The 14,677-nt window shown below is 41.2% G+C and overlaps 1 protein-coding gene and 1 long non-coding RNA gene across 4 annotated transcripts in view; one reads left to right on the forward strand and one right to left on the reverse strand.

Annotated features, from left to right (window-relative positions):
* Positions 1-14,677, reverse strand: part of LOC120734226 (neural cell adhesion molecule 2-like) — a 442,177-nt gene that overhangs the window by 45,688 nt on the left and 381,812 nt on the right. For all 3 annotated transcript variants that reach the window (XM_040033012.1, XM_040032933.1, XM_040033095.1), the window contains exons 10-13: positions 13,957-14,144; positions 13,004-13,100; positions 7,018-7,191; positions 552-671 (exon numbers count right to left, since the gene is read on the reverse strand). In XM_040033012.1, the coding sequence (XP_039888946.1) occupies positions 552-671; positions 7,018-7,191; positions 13,004-13,100; positions 13,957-14,144 (579 nt within the window). The remainder of the gene's footprint in view (positions 1-551; positions 672-7,017; positions 7,192-13,003; positions 13,101-13,956; positions 14,145-14,677) is intronic.
* On the forward strand, positions 3,227-5,604 carry LOC120734591. The gene is made up of 3 exons (XR_005696046.1): positions 3,227-3,332; positions 4,170-4,456; positions 5,565-5,604. It is a non-coding gene; the product is annotated as an uncharacterized LOC120734591 (long non-coding RNA).

The raw sequence follows: 14,677 nt of genomic DNA on the forward strand, positions 1-14,677 counted from the left end.
TTCACTAAGGTGCTGGTGCCTTGAATAGATTCCTGAAGAATGTTTGCATTCCAGTCACGTGGCTTTATTATGATCTATAGTTTCCACAGATGTTTTATTTCATCTGCATTTTCTAATCCTAACAGCTGATATATGCCAGTAGCTAACAATTAACCCAGTATAACTGCTATCAAACTATTATATATTAATAATATATTATTTCATTCCATACGTTGTGGTCAGAAATGTACATATACTCCTCATGAGCATGAATGTCATGGTATATTTGGACTTTTAATGACCTCTTTGAAGTGTTCTTTTTCCAGGGTAGAGTGATTGTACAGCATACATCTTTAATAACTTACTAACTGGGTGTGCTTTACACGTTTGTTTTTTGGGGGAATTTTCTAGCAAGTTGTACTTCAACAAGATGCTTTTTGTAGCCATCAACAAGTCTCTGGTGTAATTCTTGCTGGAAATTTGACCACTCATGCCCATGACCAGTGGATGTAAACTTTTGACCACATATGCATACGTCACTGATTCAGATTTGAATAAGTAAGCGGACTTACGGATGGGTAAGGTCTGGAAGGTTTCTGTGTGGCTGAAGTCGCCCTGGCCCTTTCCGTTGACAGCTGCCACTCGAACCTCGTATGTTGTGTTGGGCTCCAGTCCTGTCAGCACAACTGTGGCTGCAGAGACACAGGAACAGACATCGTGTCACCTGGAAGCAAGTGGTGACCATCCATCATGCAGATAGCAAAGCAAGTCATTAAGAAAGGGAGCTGGTTATTTATCAGAGGGTTTCCAGTGTCATTGGAAGACAAGGAAAAAAGGGGAAATGGCAGCCTGCTGCCTGCTGTTTAGACCCCTCCAACTAGTATCCACCTGTAGGCTCCTGTGCCTATATGACTTCCCCAATTTATTTGCAGGAAGTGTAGATCCCAAATTTTAATAGCTATATTCTGCTGCTAATAAATTATTCAAAATCTCACTTGTCTGACTGAAATATGTTCAATGCTTTATTGACCTGTTAAAACTAACTAGTTTAGACAGTTACGCCTACAATTACAGGTTGGCAAAGCAGGCTTTTATAATAGAGATAGTTGGTGTGATGGGAATAATGGTGCACACTTTTAAAAATTGTGGACTTTTAAAGGAAGGTATTACACACTCTTGAGCACATGAATCCGAAACACTTCTAGAGACTTCCTGTAGAGAAGGTAACTGATGATAACTCCCTCCCCACTACCAAGAACTACCTGGCATTCATCTTTTGTTATTGTTGTTGTTTTCACTGACACTATTAATAGGAACTCTGAACTAATGTAATTGCCAGCCAGTGGTTGGTAGTGAAACATGGGCTCTTGCTGTTGTCCCGTATTTTCTCATAATCCTATTTCAACCTCTTCATTTTCGCTCCAGATTGCTTCGCTGTAGCGGATACCGTGTAGCAAGCAGAAGGGAATTTCGTGCAAGGATTTTTATATTTTCCCCTGATGAGCCACAATCACACTGTATTTCCAACATATCATGTAGGCGCAATACAGTTTGGACTTCACTGCTGGTTCATTTCTCTCTGTTTTGTTCTAGAAGGGTCAACATAATAGCTGTTTGCACTTTTTTAATGGTGGTGGCCATTGATGAATTCATACTTCTGACAATTTACTGTACATTTACAGCTGGACCAATCACTGTAACACTCAGGTCTCTCAAGGTTAGCTGAAACAAGAGACCTTAAGATTGAGTTGTATGAAGTACAGTAGATAATAGATCCTGAAGCACAGACATAGGAAAAAAGGAGGGCGCAATCAACCGTTCAAAGAGTTAATAGAAGTATGAAAAAGTTCCTGCAGTCCAAAAGCATCTACATTAAGAAGGGCATTAATTAGACTAGTACTGATACTGCAGTTTTCTGGCCTTACTGAGCAGTCATAGAACTTTTTACGCTATAAACTACATGCAAAGTCACGTTTGAAAGCCTTTTAAAGTGTCTGTGTGGTTCAGCATCTTGCCCAAGGACTCTTTGACATGAAGACTAGAAAAGCCAGGAATTAAACCCCGACATTATGAAACTTCTACCACCATACTTACAACTGTTTAAATTAATCTATTGCACTTGTTTTTTTCTTTATATTGACTTAAATGCATTATTAGTGCTTAGTCTGTGAAATATAGAGAGCTAGATGCATGCAATGAAAGTTAGATTTTCTATCTATCTTAGGTCATTTGTTCCAAGACTAAAAGCTTTAACTGTGGTTCTAAAATATAAGGGAGCAACCGCTTGACTCTGCTAAATGATCAATAATGAAAAACATAAGAAGATTTAGAAACTCACCTTCAACAAAGTCATAGCAAACAGTGTGGTGGAAGAGTACATGTGCCTCTGACTCTAATGAAACCGCAGTAAAATATCAGATAGAATATTAATACGATAGTAACTCGGAGAATTGTGCAATGCGTCACGTTCGTACTTTAAATTACATCTAATATTGAAGAAAACAGGCAATCTCATTATCAGACCACATTACAGATTCCTATTTAAATTCTACAGTCACTCGAGCCCATTTACATAACCGTCACAACTCAAAAAATCTGGGAGAGAGTGTGTAGTGTAATGAGCTTGAGTGAAAGTTGTTTTTGTTAGTCTGCACAAATTAAATACTTGAATGGTAATAGGTGCTTTTGCAGTTCTTTAGTCCTGGAACTGAAAACAAATTCTGCAATTTGCAGCCGTGCTAGGTTCATTCCAGGCTGTAAGCGGACATTTCAATTTGGGCAGAAGCATTCAAATGAAACGAGGCCAGGCGTCTCATTATATGGAAGGGTTTATTGTGTAAGGATTTTCTGCTGAGGTTATCTGAAATGGCTTCTATGATTATATGACGCCACTTGGTGTGGCTTGTAATTAGTCTGGCTCACTTTAATATTTCTGCTTTTGCATACAGAGCTAAATTTATCTATATTAAATTGACAATCTTGTGCATTGTTCCTTTGTTCTTCTACACTATCTGCTTATATGTGCCTATATGTGATGTATGTATTTTTTTTTTAAGTTCACTGCTAAAGTGCTACTTCCTATTTAGTATTCACCTCACTGCATCTCCATACTGTAATTGACTCTGAAATGAGGGGATATTAGTGATAAGCCCTTCAGGTTTGTCAGGCCCGCTTATCACCCGACCATTCGTCCTCTGGCTTTCATTTTCCATCCATCCATCTATCCATCCATCCTTCACCTCATGGTGTACTTTTCACCAACAGGCTCAGAAATCAATTTGCAGTCATAAAGCATAGGAAGAGGAGGAATGCGATCTTTCAGCTCAGACAGATTCTGGCGCTCTCCCCATGACGTGTTTGAGTTTCTTCATGACCCAACAACATCTCAGAGCCAAGGCTTTGAAGGAGCACATGGCAGCTCATGCAATACGGTGGAAACTTGGAGACCGTATTGCATGAGGTGTTAGTAGGTAGACAGAGAGAAATATTGATTTAAGCTAGATAGGATAATCTGGTGTGTTGAAGCATAATCTTCACAGTCTGATAACTAAGTTTGAAACTGTGAACAGAAGGAGTCATTTCTATCTTGAAGTTCATGTGCTTTATCAAAGTGGAACTGGTAAATAACAGTAATTACTTAAGGGTCAATAGTATATAATCTATGTGAATGTTTTTCATGTATTTAATGTGGGGGAAAAAAAAGAAACAGCTTTCTTTATATTCAACCGAGTTTGAGGAGGTCATTTAATTATTTGAGTTTATTGATTAGTTTATCGACTAGATTAAGTTGACAATGCTTTCACAGTAAATTATTTACATTTCTGTTTTTTAATGTATTATTTAGATAATTTAATATTTATGTACTCATCTTTAAAACAGTGAGAATAACTTAACTGTTGTGTGGATCCCTCATATTTACTCACTGACTATATATAAAAGACCCTGAGTCCTTTAATTATTTGTGAAGTCTGGATTTGAAGCTTCAACCTGAGCTTGATTGGTTACATTGTAACCCAGGTTCTCTGAGGAGAGAGAATATCGTGCCACTCTATTTATTCTACATCTATGGCACTTGAGAGACGTTGACACAGTAATTCCAAAACATACATGTAGGTGTTGGATTTAGACATAAAGCACTTGCATAGAAATAAACTCCGGCCTCTAGTGTAAAGTGTGTGAAGACTAGAAAGGTGGTATATAAATCCAATTCTACCTTCCTGGTTCCTGTTACTTTGTTTAGAAGTACCGTATTTTCCGCACTATAAGCTATGTATATAGGCTATGTTTACTGACCTCAAACCGATTTTATGCTGTACATGGCGCTCAAAAATCTGTCAAAAAATGTTTTAGTAGGACTTTGCTAAGCTACGAAGCCTGATGGATTGTCTGAGCGTTATAGCTACCATAGTCAGGAGCCTCGCGGCTCATAGTAATCTGGGGCCATTTAATAAAATGATCAGTGTTGCTGCTTTACCAGGTGGTGTTGGCCAGAGGGGCCGATGGCGCGATATGGCAGCCTCGCTTCTGTCAGTCTGCCCCAGGGCAGCTGTGGCTACAACTGTAGCTGCCTCCACCAGTGTGTGAATGTGAGAGTGAATGAATAGTGGCATTGTAAAGCGCTTTGGGTGCTTTGAAAAGCGCTATATAAATCCAATCCATTATTATAACAATTAAGTTTAACATCCAGGCATCCATGAAAACAGAATTTATTAAATTTAACGGAGTTAGAAGTTAGCAGGAAGTTAGCAGAAAGTTAGCTTGCTAGTTAGCTAAAGATGATATAGCATGTTCTGATTGAGAGGTTTCTGGGCAAAAATAAAACGTACAGCTCTGCTATCACTTCCAACATGAATGAAGACAGAAAACTACACAGCAGTGACGTTTGTAGGGTTACTGAAGTTGGACTAGCTGGTATATAATGCTGTGCTAGTGATCTCTAGCGACACAGCTATGTTAGCATACCAAAGCATAACACAGTGAATCTGGAGAATGAACGCTAACTTTCTTCCACAAGATAAAAGTTTTTTTTTTTTGACAAATGCAATCGCATGGAAAATTGCTGTAAATGGACCAAACTTCAGTAGGGGAGAACAACTGAGATAATCCAGCCACAATATAAGGTTAGTCATTAATGTAAAATAAGATAATCTTTATTAGTCCCACATGTGGGAAATTTGTTTTGTTACAGCAGTAAATGGACAGTGCAAAGTTACATAGCAAAAATTTGAAAAACACTGGAACAACATATACTGTTGTTCCAGTGTTTATAGAGCAGCTACCAGAGAATTCAACATTAATGAATCAATGGTACGGAAGTGGAGGAAGCAAGAGGAATGAGTTGAGTAAAGTTTGACTTATCTGACTGTTTTGTTTAATGCACTTTATAATCCAGTGCGCCTTACATATGAAAACAGACCAGTTTGTCGACAGTGCGCCTTATCCGGTCGTTAAGTCTGACGTCACTAGCCGTGTCTGGGCCTAAACTCCGCTGCAGGTCCATATATCAAACAATCACTATGGCATTTCTGAGAGTTGAAAAACTGTCTTTCATCTTTAATAAAATGATCAGCGTTCTGCTCTACCAGGTGTAACAATTGAGTTTAACATCCAGGCATCCATGAAAACGGAATTTATGACATTTAACGGAGTTAGAAGTTAGCAGGAACTTAGCTCGCTAGCTTCTATCTAAATACAATATAGCATGTCCTGACTGCGGGGTTTTGGAAACAAATTAAAACGTACAGCTCTGTTATCACTTCCAACATAAATGAAGACAGAAAACTAAACAGCAGTGACGTTTGTAGGGTTACTGAAGTTTGGCTAGCTGGTATATAATGATGTGCTACGTGACCGCTAGCGACACAGCTATGTTAGCATAATATAAACAAGCTAACTTTTTTCCACTCGATAAAAGTTAACGTGAGTGTTCTCGGTGGTCAGGAACAAATGTAATCGCATGGCAGGTTTCTGTAAACGGACCAAACTTCAGCCAGGAGAACAACTGAGATAATCCATCCACAATACGAGGTTAGTCATTCATATACTGCTGCATGGGCTGGGCTGTAGTTACATCCTAAGGTTTTAAAAACTGAGCTTAAATAAATGATTAGCGGTAATAAAAACTAAAACAGTGATCACTGACTGTTTTAGGAGCTTTTTGAGATTAAATAGAAGAAAATACAAAACATTAAACATGTTAACAACACAAAAGCCATATTAAACGCAGACTACTTTAGGCCCGGAAGTAGGATTCGTCACGTCATCACTTAACGACCGGATAATCCCATGCGCCTTATGGTCCGAAAAGTACGGTAAAACAGCATGCTAACATGTTAGTAATCTGCTGTATAGCAGATGCTCCTTCATAATCAGTTCTATACTAGACACAACTGTGATTGCCAAAATGATCATCAAAGGTCTGTCAAATAAGACATGAAACAACCAACTATGACTACAAATTTCTTAGGAAAGTCTTTACGTAGGTTGTAAATTAAGTAAGAATTGGGTTTACTTAATGATGGACTTCAGTGCAGTCAGATAACCCCTTCAAATCAGAATTTTTTATTCCATAAAGAAATTATAGAAAACTGAAAAACGCAAAAAACACATGAAACCTGAAAAATAAGAAAGCATTTTACACATCATTAGACTGTAGAAAACTCAGAAGGCTTATAGTGAAAATATGAGTAAGAATCAGTTGTTGACAGTGTTTTCAACTTGCTGGTATATTCTGGCAAAAAATCTTGAGATTTCCATAAAATAAGCTGAGAATGTAAATAGATTCATGCTTTTTCATTGATCTGATAAAATTCAACCTGCCTGAGCCATAAAATGAAAATGGGTATGGAAAAGAGTTGAAGAGGGCTTTTAGCAGACTTCACAATAACAATATGTAATGGGGTCAAACTTAACAGCGGATAAATGTTTCTCCCATTTCACTCAGTCAGTGTATATTACAGCAATTTTTAGGGAAGGTAACTGGCATGAAAAAAAGGAAAAAAAGCGAAAGCTGTGGATAAAAATAAAGTTTACACTTACTCTGGACACTGTGTGACTTGACATCCCTCCAGTCCTGTGAGCCCACCTCCTTGTACTGGACCAGATAGTAGTTGATGGGAACGCCTCCATGAGAGTCTGGCTTCATAAATGTTACGGTCGCTAGGCGCTGGGAGACAGCTGACAGACGAACTGAGTATGGATTCGATGGCGCAACTGGAAACACAAAAAATAAAGGCATGACACAAACAAGCAGACAATTTCCATGTAGTTGTTTTCCTTTGCAATTGTGTTGTTTTGCTATGAAATAAGCCTTGTCTAATCCACTTGCATGGTGTCAGAAACAAAATCCTGTTTCACAAACTTTATGAATGAATTCAAAACAACCGTTTCCTTTGCCTTATGCACTGACCGTGTAGAGAAAGGAAAAGACTGAGTAAGGCTGAAAGCACCAGATATAACCTTTAATTTTTCAGTTGTCATGCATCAACATCATTCATCATGCAACTATTATTTAGGAGTAAATCAGCGAATACTTGATGAGGAATTATAACTACAAACATAGGTCTAAACACGGTAAGATAAGATAAGATAAGATAAGATAAGATAACCTTTATTAGTCCCACACGTGGGAAATTTGTTTTGTCACAGTTTTGTCTATATACAGTAGAATAAATAGAATAAAATATACCATAGGATAAAAATAGAATACAAATGCTTAATACAACTGAGTAAAAATACAACTTTGTCAGATAAAGAGTATTGCACTTAGTGTTATTGCACATGTGTGGATGTGTATGTTTGATCAGTTGGAGTCTTTGTTGTGGAGTCTGACAGAAGTGGGGAGGAAAGACCTGCGAAATCTCTCTCACACCGTGGGTGCCGCAGCCTGCCACTGAAGAAGCTGCTCAGTGCTGTCAGAGTTTCCTGCATGGGGTGGGAGATGTTGTCCAACAGGGATGAAAGCATAGCCACCATTCTCCTGCCACTCACCACCTCCACTGGGTCCAGAGGGCATCCTAGAACAGAGCTGGCCCTTCTGATCAGCCTGTTCAGTCTCTTCCTGTCCCCGGCAGAGATGTTGCCACCACAGCAGACCACACCGTAAAAGATAGCTGAGGCCACCACAGAGTCATAGAAGGTTTTCAGGAGTGGGCCCTCTACTCCAAACGACCTGAGTCTCCGCAGCAGGTACAGTCTGCTCTGCCCTTTCATGTAGTAGGCTTCTGAATTATGAATCCAGTGCAGTTTGTTGTTCAGATGAACACCAAGGTACCTGTAGCAGTCCACAGCCTCAATGTCCATACCTTGGATGTTCAGTGGAGGATGTTTGTGCCTGCGGAAGTCTACCACCAGCTCCTTGGTTTTACTGGTGTTGATGTGGAGGTAGTTCAGCTGGCACCAGTCCACAAAGTCTTGGGTCAGTCCTGTGTACTCCTTGTCGTCCCCATCAGTGATGAGGCCGACTATTGCAGAGTCATCAGAGAACTTCTGCAGGAAGCACTGGGTGGAGTTGTGGGAGAAGTCTGCAGTGTAGATGGTGAAGAGGAACGGAGCCAGAACCGTTCCCTGTGGGGCCCCCGTACTGCAGATGACCCTGTCTGACACACGGCCCTGAGTTTTCACATACTGTGGTCGGTCGGCGAGGTAGTCCAAAGTCCAGGTAGTGAGGTGATGGTCCACTCCAGAGTTCTCCAGCTTGTCCTTCAGGACCTAGGGAAGAATAGTGTTGAAGGCACTGGAGAAATCAAAGAACATGATTCTCACAGTGCTTCCAGCCATCTCCAGGTGAGCGAGGGAACAATGTAGGAGGTGAATGACGGCATCATCCGCTCCAATGCCAAGCTGGTAGGCAAACTGAAGTGGGTCCAGTGATGAGCTCACCAGGTGCCGAAACTGAGCCAGGACCAGCCGCTCCAGGGTCTTCATCAGGTGGGAAGTCAGAGCCACCGGCCTATAGCTGTTGAGGTCCTTGGGGCGTGAAGTCCTTGGCACTGGTACAACACAGGAGGTTTTCCAGAGCTGTGGGACTCTCCCCAGCCTCAGGCTCAGGTTGAAGATGCGCTCCATCACCCCACACAGTTGGTCCGCGCAGGACCTGACGACCCTTGAGCTGATGCCATCTGGGCCCGCTGCCTTCTCGGCAGTAATCCTCCTCAGTTCCCTCCTAACCTGGGTGGTTGAGAGAGACAGGCTGGAGCCTTGTGTTGAGTGTGTATTGGATGCTGTTATTGGGGGTGGGGAGGAGTGAGCAGGGTGAGTAGAGGGGGTGTGAAGCAGTGTTGCCAACTTAGCGACTTTGTCGCTATATTTAGCGAGTTTTCAGACCCCCTTAGCGACTTTTTTTCTAAAAAGCGACTAGCGACAAATCTGGTGACTTTTTCTAGTATTACTGGAGACTTATTTATGACGACTTTTTGACGTGAAAACACGTATCGCTCTTACTCTCAACAGGCAGCGGTGCTGCCTGGGGCACCTCACCCTTGCCAAAGCGCTCCCAGGCGGAGGATAGTCCTCCCCCAGCTGCTATCAGGGCAGGAGACGTACACACCAAAAGGCAAATGAATCGCGCATGTGCGAAGCCGCTGCTCCCGCACTGACTGTAACGCAGTCAGTTCTTTTACTGTTATGCTGTTTTGTGGATTACAAGGTTTAAAACTACTTATAAACACACACTCTCACACACAAAGTAACTCCACCAGAGTGCCAATTTCGGGTCACTTTTGCCGGTCCAGGTCCGGATAAAGGAGCATGGTTGGAATTGTGACATTAAAAAACAATAATTGCTAAAAGAAATTTAATTTGTAGTTCTAAATAAATTCTAACTGCATTTAGGATGTTTTTTACTCACTTTATGTCTCTTCCACGATGTTATTTCTCTCCCCAACAACATAGGTTACAATTACATTAGCATGACCAATTATGCAAATTAGGCGATGACGTCATTTGGCGACTTCTAGCGACTTTTAGGACAGCCAATAGCGATTTTCCTTACTGAGGAGTTGGCAACACTGGTGTGAAGTGTCTGAGGTGTCAGAGGTGGAACAGCAGCAGTGGGGGTCTGCAGCCGATGTTGGAGACTGCCTCATGGATGAATTAAATCTGTTGAAGAAATGATTCAGTTCATTTGCCCACCTCACATCCCTCCCAGGCAGAGAGTTCTGATGTTTGTGGCCCGAGATGGTTCTGAGGCCTCTCCAGACTTCGCCAACGTTTTTTTGCTGAAGCTGGTTCTTCCCTCAATCCCCTCAGCTCTCTCTGCACCCTTTTCAACTCCTCTTTGTCTTTGGATTTGAAGGCCCTCCTCTTCTGCTTGAGGACAGCTTTAATTTTTGGGGTAATCCAAGATTTGTTGTTGGAGAAACACCACACAGTCCTGGTAGGTACGGTGTTATCCACACAGAAATTAATATAGTCAGTAATGTATGTAGTAAGGCTGTTGATGTCCTCTCCGTGGTCGTCACAGATCACCTCCCACACAGTCGACTCAAAACAATCCTTAAGAGCCTCCTCGCTCTCCTCCAACCATCTCTGTACTGTGCGGGTGGCTGGTGGCTCCCTGCGCACTAAGGGCTCATACACAGGGACAAGGTGTACCAGGTTGTGGTCAGATCTGCCCAGGGGAGGGAGAGGTGATGAACTGTATGCCTCTTCTGCATTGGCATAAAGTAAGTCCAGTGTTCTATTGTCTCTGGTTGGGCATGTCACATACTGGGTGAAGGTGGGCAGCATGGAGTCCAGTGAGACATGATTAAAGTCCCCTGATATTATGAGAGGGGCTCTCGGAGATTGTGTTTGCAGTCTGCTGACCACAGAGTGGAGAAAGTCACAGGCTGCATCCACGTTGGCTGAGGGGGGGCATACGCTACGAATGTGCCCAGCCACATTATTAATGAAGGAAAGAAAAAAACTATAAAGCATTTAAAGTGTTTATACATTATGCAGGCAATACATCCCATTGTTGGTGGGATATTTCAGTCTAGAACAAAGAGCCAGAAAGACTGACTGATTGACTAACTAAGATTTCCACTCCCATCAGCTGATAAGAAGCAAGCACCAGCTGATGGCACCGCTGATATCCTTCTACACATCCTACTACCCAAGTTACTGAATTTGCTCCTAGCTTTTCAAGCAGCTTTGCAACCCACCTCCACAAAAGCTCATTGTTTTCATGCTGTGTGTGAATGATCAGCCATTCATGTCATTCATACCAGCTCTGACCTGTGCTGCAATGTAGTGGGGGAGGGAATTCTTGTGTTGGAGGGTGCACACTGCCAAACAGCAGATACTGCAGAAGGATAAAAAAAAGTCTTCTAGCGTGATTAATTTGACTAATGTGAAAACAAATGGGAGGACCTCAGAGTACAGAGGCAATTGTCTTAATATTTATGGACCTAACTCTGACATTTACACAGCAATAACCAACTACACTGAATGTATTTTTGATCAAAGATAAATGGCACAGTGCCACCGTAATAAAACTAAAGACAGACATTGTAAAAGATTATTTTTCTATATTTGGTAAGCTTTCAAGGGTTATTTAGGAGAGATGTAATAATTCAGCTTATACAACGCCTGAGAGGAGCCTGTGTACTTTAATTTTAGGTGAAAAGATAGGACATTAAAAACATAACATTTCTATTCATGCAGATTAAAAGTGCAGGAGCTGTGTTAGTCTTTTCTTTTAGCTGGAACAGACAGGAACAGAATCTATTCTGCGCAGGATGAGGATAGATATATTAAGAAATGGCCACAATGTCAGGTTTCTGTAAGTAATTTCTATTGTACTTCATTTCTTTGCTAGTTTTCCCTCCTTTGTGTCACCCATGTTTAGTGTGCAACACCTTAGCCTTCCTTGATTCCTAGTTTGTTTAATTGCTTGAGTTGTGCTTTTTTTTAAAAATCCAGTTCCATATTTTTTTTGTCTGTTTATATAGACACTGTGTTTTGCCTGCGTGCCGCTCCACCTGTCTCCCTGTGCATGACCACTACCTCATTGTGGGTTAAATATTTGGATTATTGGACTATAAATCCGTTCTCCTGCTGTTGCCTCCAAGATTGTTCTAGAACTGGGTGGCAATAAGCAGTTTTAGCTCATGTGTCCATCTTTGTTCTCCTTGATATTAAGCTCACTGCAATAAATGCTTCTGCGTAAGACCTCTGAATATATTTCCTGCACAAATAAACCTTGACTCTAAAAACTTCCTGACATCACTGCCATATTAAACCTAGCCGACTCTAGACTCTAGCAATTTAATAGACAGCAACTTATTTTATTTTCAGGTAAGTTGCCACATCACTTGACTGCATCACTTGTCCTTGGATATGTTTTTGATGTGACTCAAGGTGTTTTGGTTGTATTAGTGATTCTCACTTAAAACATCAATGCAAAATTCAGAACAGTTTGACTCACTACAAACACACTTCCACCCTCAGATTCTTCTATCAGTTTATGATCGAGCTTTGAAGACAGTGTATTCTACATAAGGTACGTCTCAAATATCCGTTAAGAACACAAACATGTTCACAGTGTGTTTTTTTGCGTGTGCCTGAGTGTGTGTTGTGCTGAATTGTAAGAGTCACAAACTCTTCTAAAACCTACTGTTTCTTGCAAGACGACATTTTTGGTCAGCTTTTTGCTCACTACTTTTTTCTTCCGTAGCTAGAGCAATTCAATCTGCACTAAAGATAATTAGACTGCACTATTGTGTATTAGCCCTCGCTACCGTAAATTAGGGAGTACTTCAGTTAAATAGCGAGGGGTATGGTAAATCAGCCAGCACTATTTGAGATTAGGCGAGGCTGAATAGGGGTTGGGAGTTGTAGTGGAATTTATCTTCCTGAGAATTGCAAATAAGGCTATTACCATTAGTAGAGAGGTAGAGGGTTACAAAGTAGTTGAATGGCTGGAGTTACTGGGAGAGCGGTTATTGAAAAGGTGCAGGGTCCCTGAGACGTCCACACGTTCTGGTCTTGAAATTGAGTTGCTAGCCTCATTAGCGCATTAGTGGCAGTTCTGCAGACTCACCTGCCTGGGCCAAAATGAACTCCTGGTATCGAACTCCAATGTTGTTTCTGGCCGTGCAGTTGTAGCGGCCAAAGTCTCTGTCGGACATAGGAGTCACCTGGACGCAGATAAACAATACAGTCGATCACAATTCATATTAAAACTAAAGATTTCACTTGGATTTTTCTGCTTTCGCTCCAACTGTGCTCGATATATAACTGTGCTTTATATACTAAACATGCACTGAATAATATGTGTTTTTGGTGTTCATAGGACTGATTTGAAACAGAATTATACTGATATGCTTTGGCATGACCTTAAAAACACCCTCCAGTGGGGCTGATTTAAGACAATTCTGCAAAAACGAGAGGATCAAAGTCTTCCACAGCCTTGTGAAAGACTTGAATGCTTGATTGCCGTTCTTGCTGACAAGATAACCAGTTATTAGGTTTGGGGGGTGATTACTTTTTCACACAGGTCCATGTAGATTTGGATAACAACTTTTTCTGTAATAAATGAAATCATCATTTAAAACTGAGTATGGGTGTCTAGTTTTCATGACTTCTTCAGTTAAAAGCATCCTTTATGACAAACTATTCACAATAGTTCACCACCACTGGGGTTTCGCTTACTTCCATTAAACTGGGCTGCCAATAGAAACATCAAAATCTGAATTTTGTCAAATTTTTGAAAACTATATCAGTGTGAGTAACTCTTCATAAAGATCCATCAGAATTTGTTTTCTTTTTAAACTCATTAAACTACAGGTCTGTCTTTCACTGTTGTTTTTATTGTTTATTTAATTGTTTTTTTCCCACAAAGAAGAAAATTCAATTCATTACAAAAAACTCCATTTCTTTTGCACCTCTGTTTGATAAACCATACTGACAGAGTCATTATTAAACTTTCAAACACATTTTTTTGTCCCGTGACCCTAAACCTAACCTGGCTGCCACCGGAGGACTTGAACTCACCTCCAGCACAGACTTGCCCTCGGCGCTGTGCACCCTCATGTTGGCGGTTCCCTCTGTGGAGATAGTGAAGCGCTCTCGCCTCCACAGCATGGTGGCAGGTGGGTTGGACATCACGTCGCAGCTGATGTTCACCGGATTTCCCTCCCATGAATAATAAACGGTGTGGTTGGTCAGGAACTTTGGTATATCTAAACAAAACAGAGTAACGTCACTTCTTGCACCCACCTCGTTTACATGGAAAAGGAGCTTTTTTTTAAAAAACTAAAACAAGACCTGAATTGCTAAAAGAGTAATTGCTGGTGTGTCTGGAATTTGTGGCAGCCAATTAAACACTCAAATCAAAGATGGAGCTGTGCTGGATGATCAAAGATGTAAAAAAAAAAAAAAAAACTTGCTGAGGCTTCACCTTAAAGAGAAGACAGGGGGAAAAGCATTTAATTGCTGCTTCCTCAACTCCTTCGGCAGTGTAAAAAAAGGAAAACTTAATTGAAGCTACCTCACGCTATGGGTGGGGGTCTCCATTGCGATCGTGCCCCCCAAGAATAGGAATAAAGCGTGCAAACAGAAGCTCATTGGCGCCGGCAAATAGAAAGGGCAGTAATGGACGACTGCGGCGGCGAGCTGTTGTGCGGATTTCTTTCGGCCCGGTCGGCCCCGCTCAGTCGGAGAGGCATTATGGTTGTTTTATGCTCGCTTGCAGGATTCCATTAAAGAGATTGAT

The sequence above is a fragment of the Simochromis diagramma genome, unplaced genomic scaffold (genome assembly GCF_900408965.1).
Source record: "Simochromis diagramma unplaced genomic scaffold, fSimDia1.1 OVJJ01000411.1, whole genome shotgun sequence".
Taxonomy (NCBI): Eukaryota; Metazoa; Chordata; class Actinopteri; order Cichliformes; family Cichlidae; genus Simochromis; species Simochromis diagramma.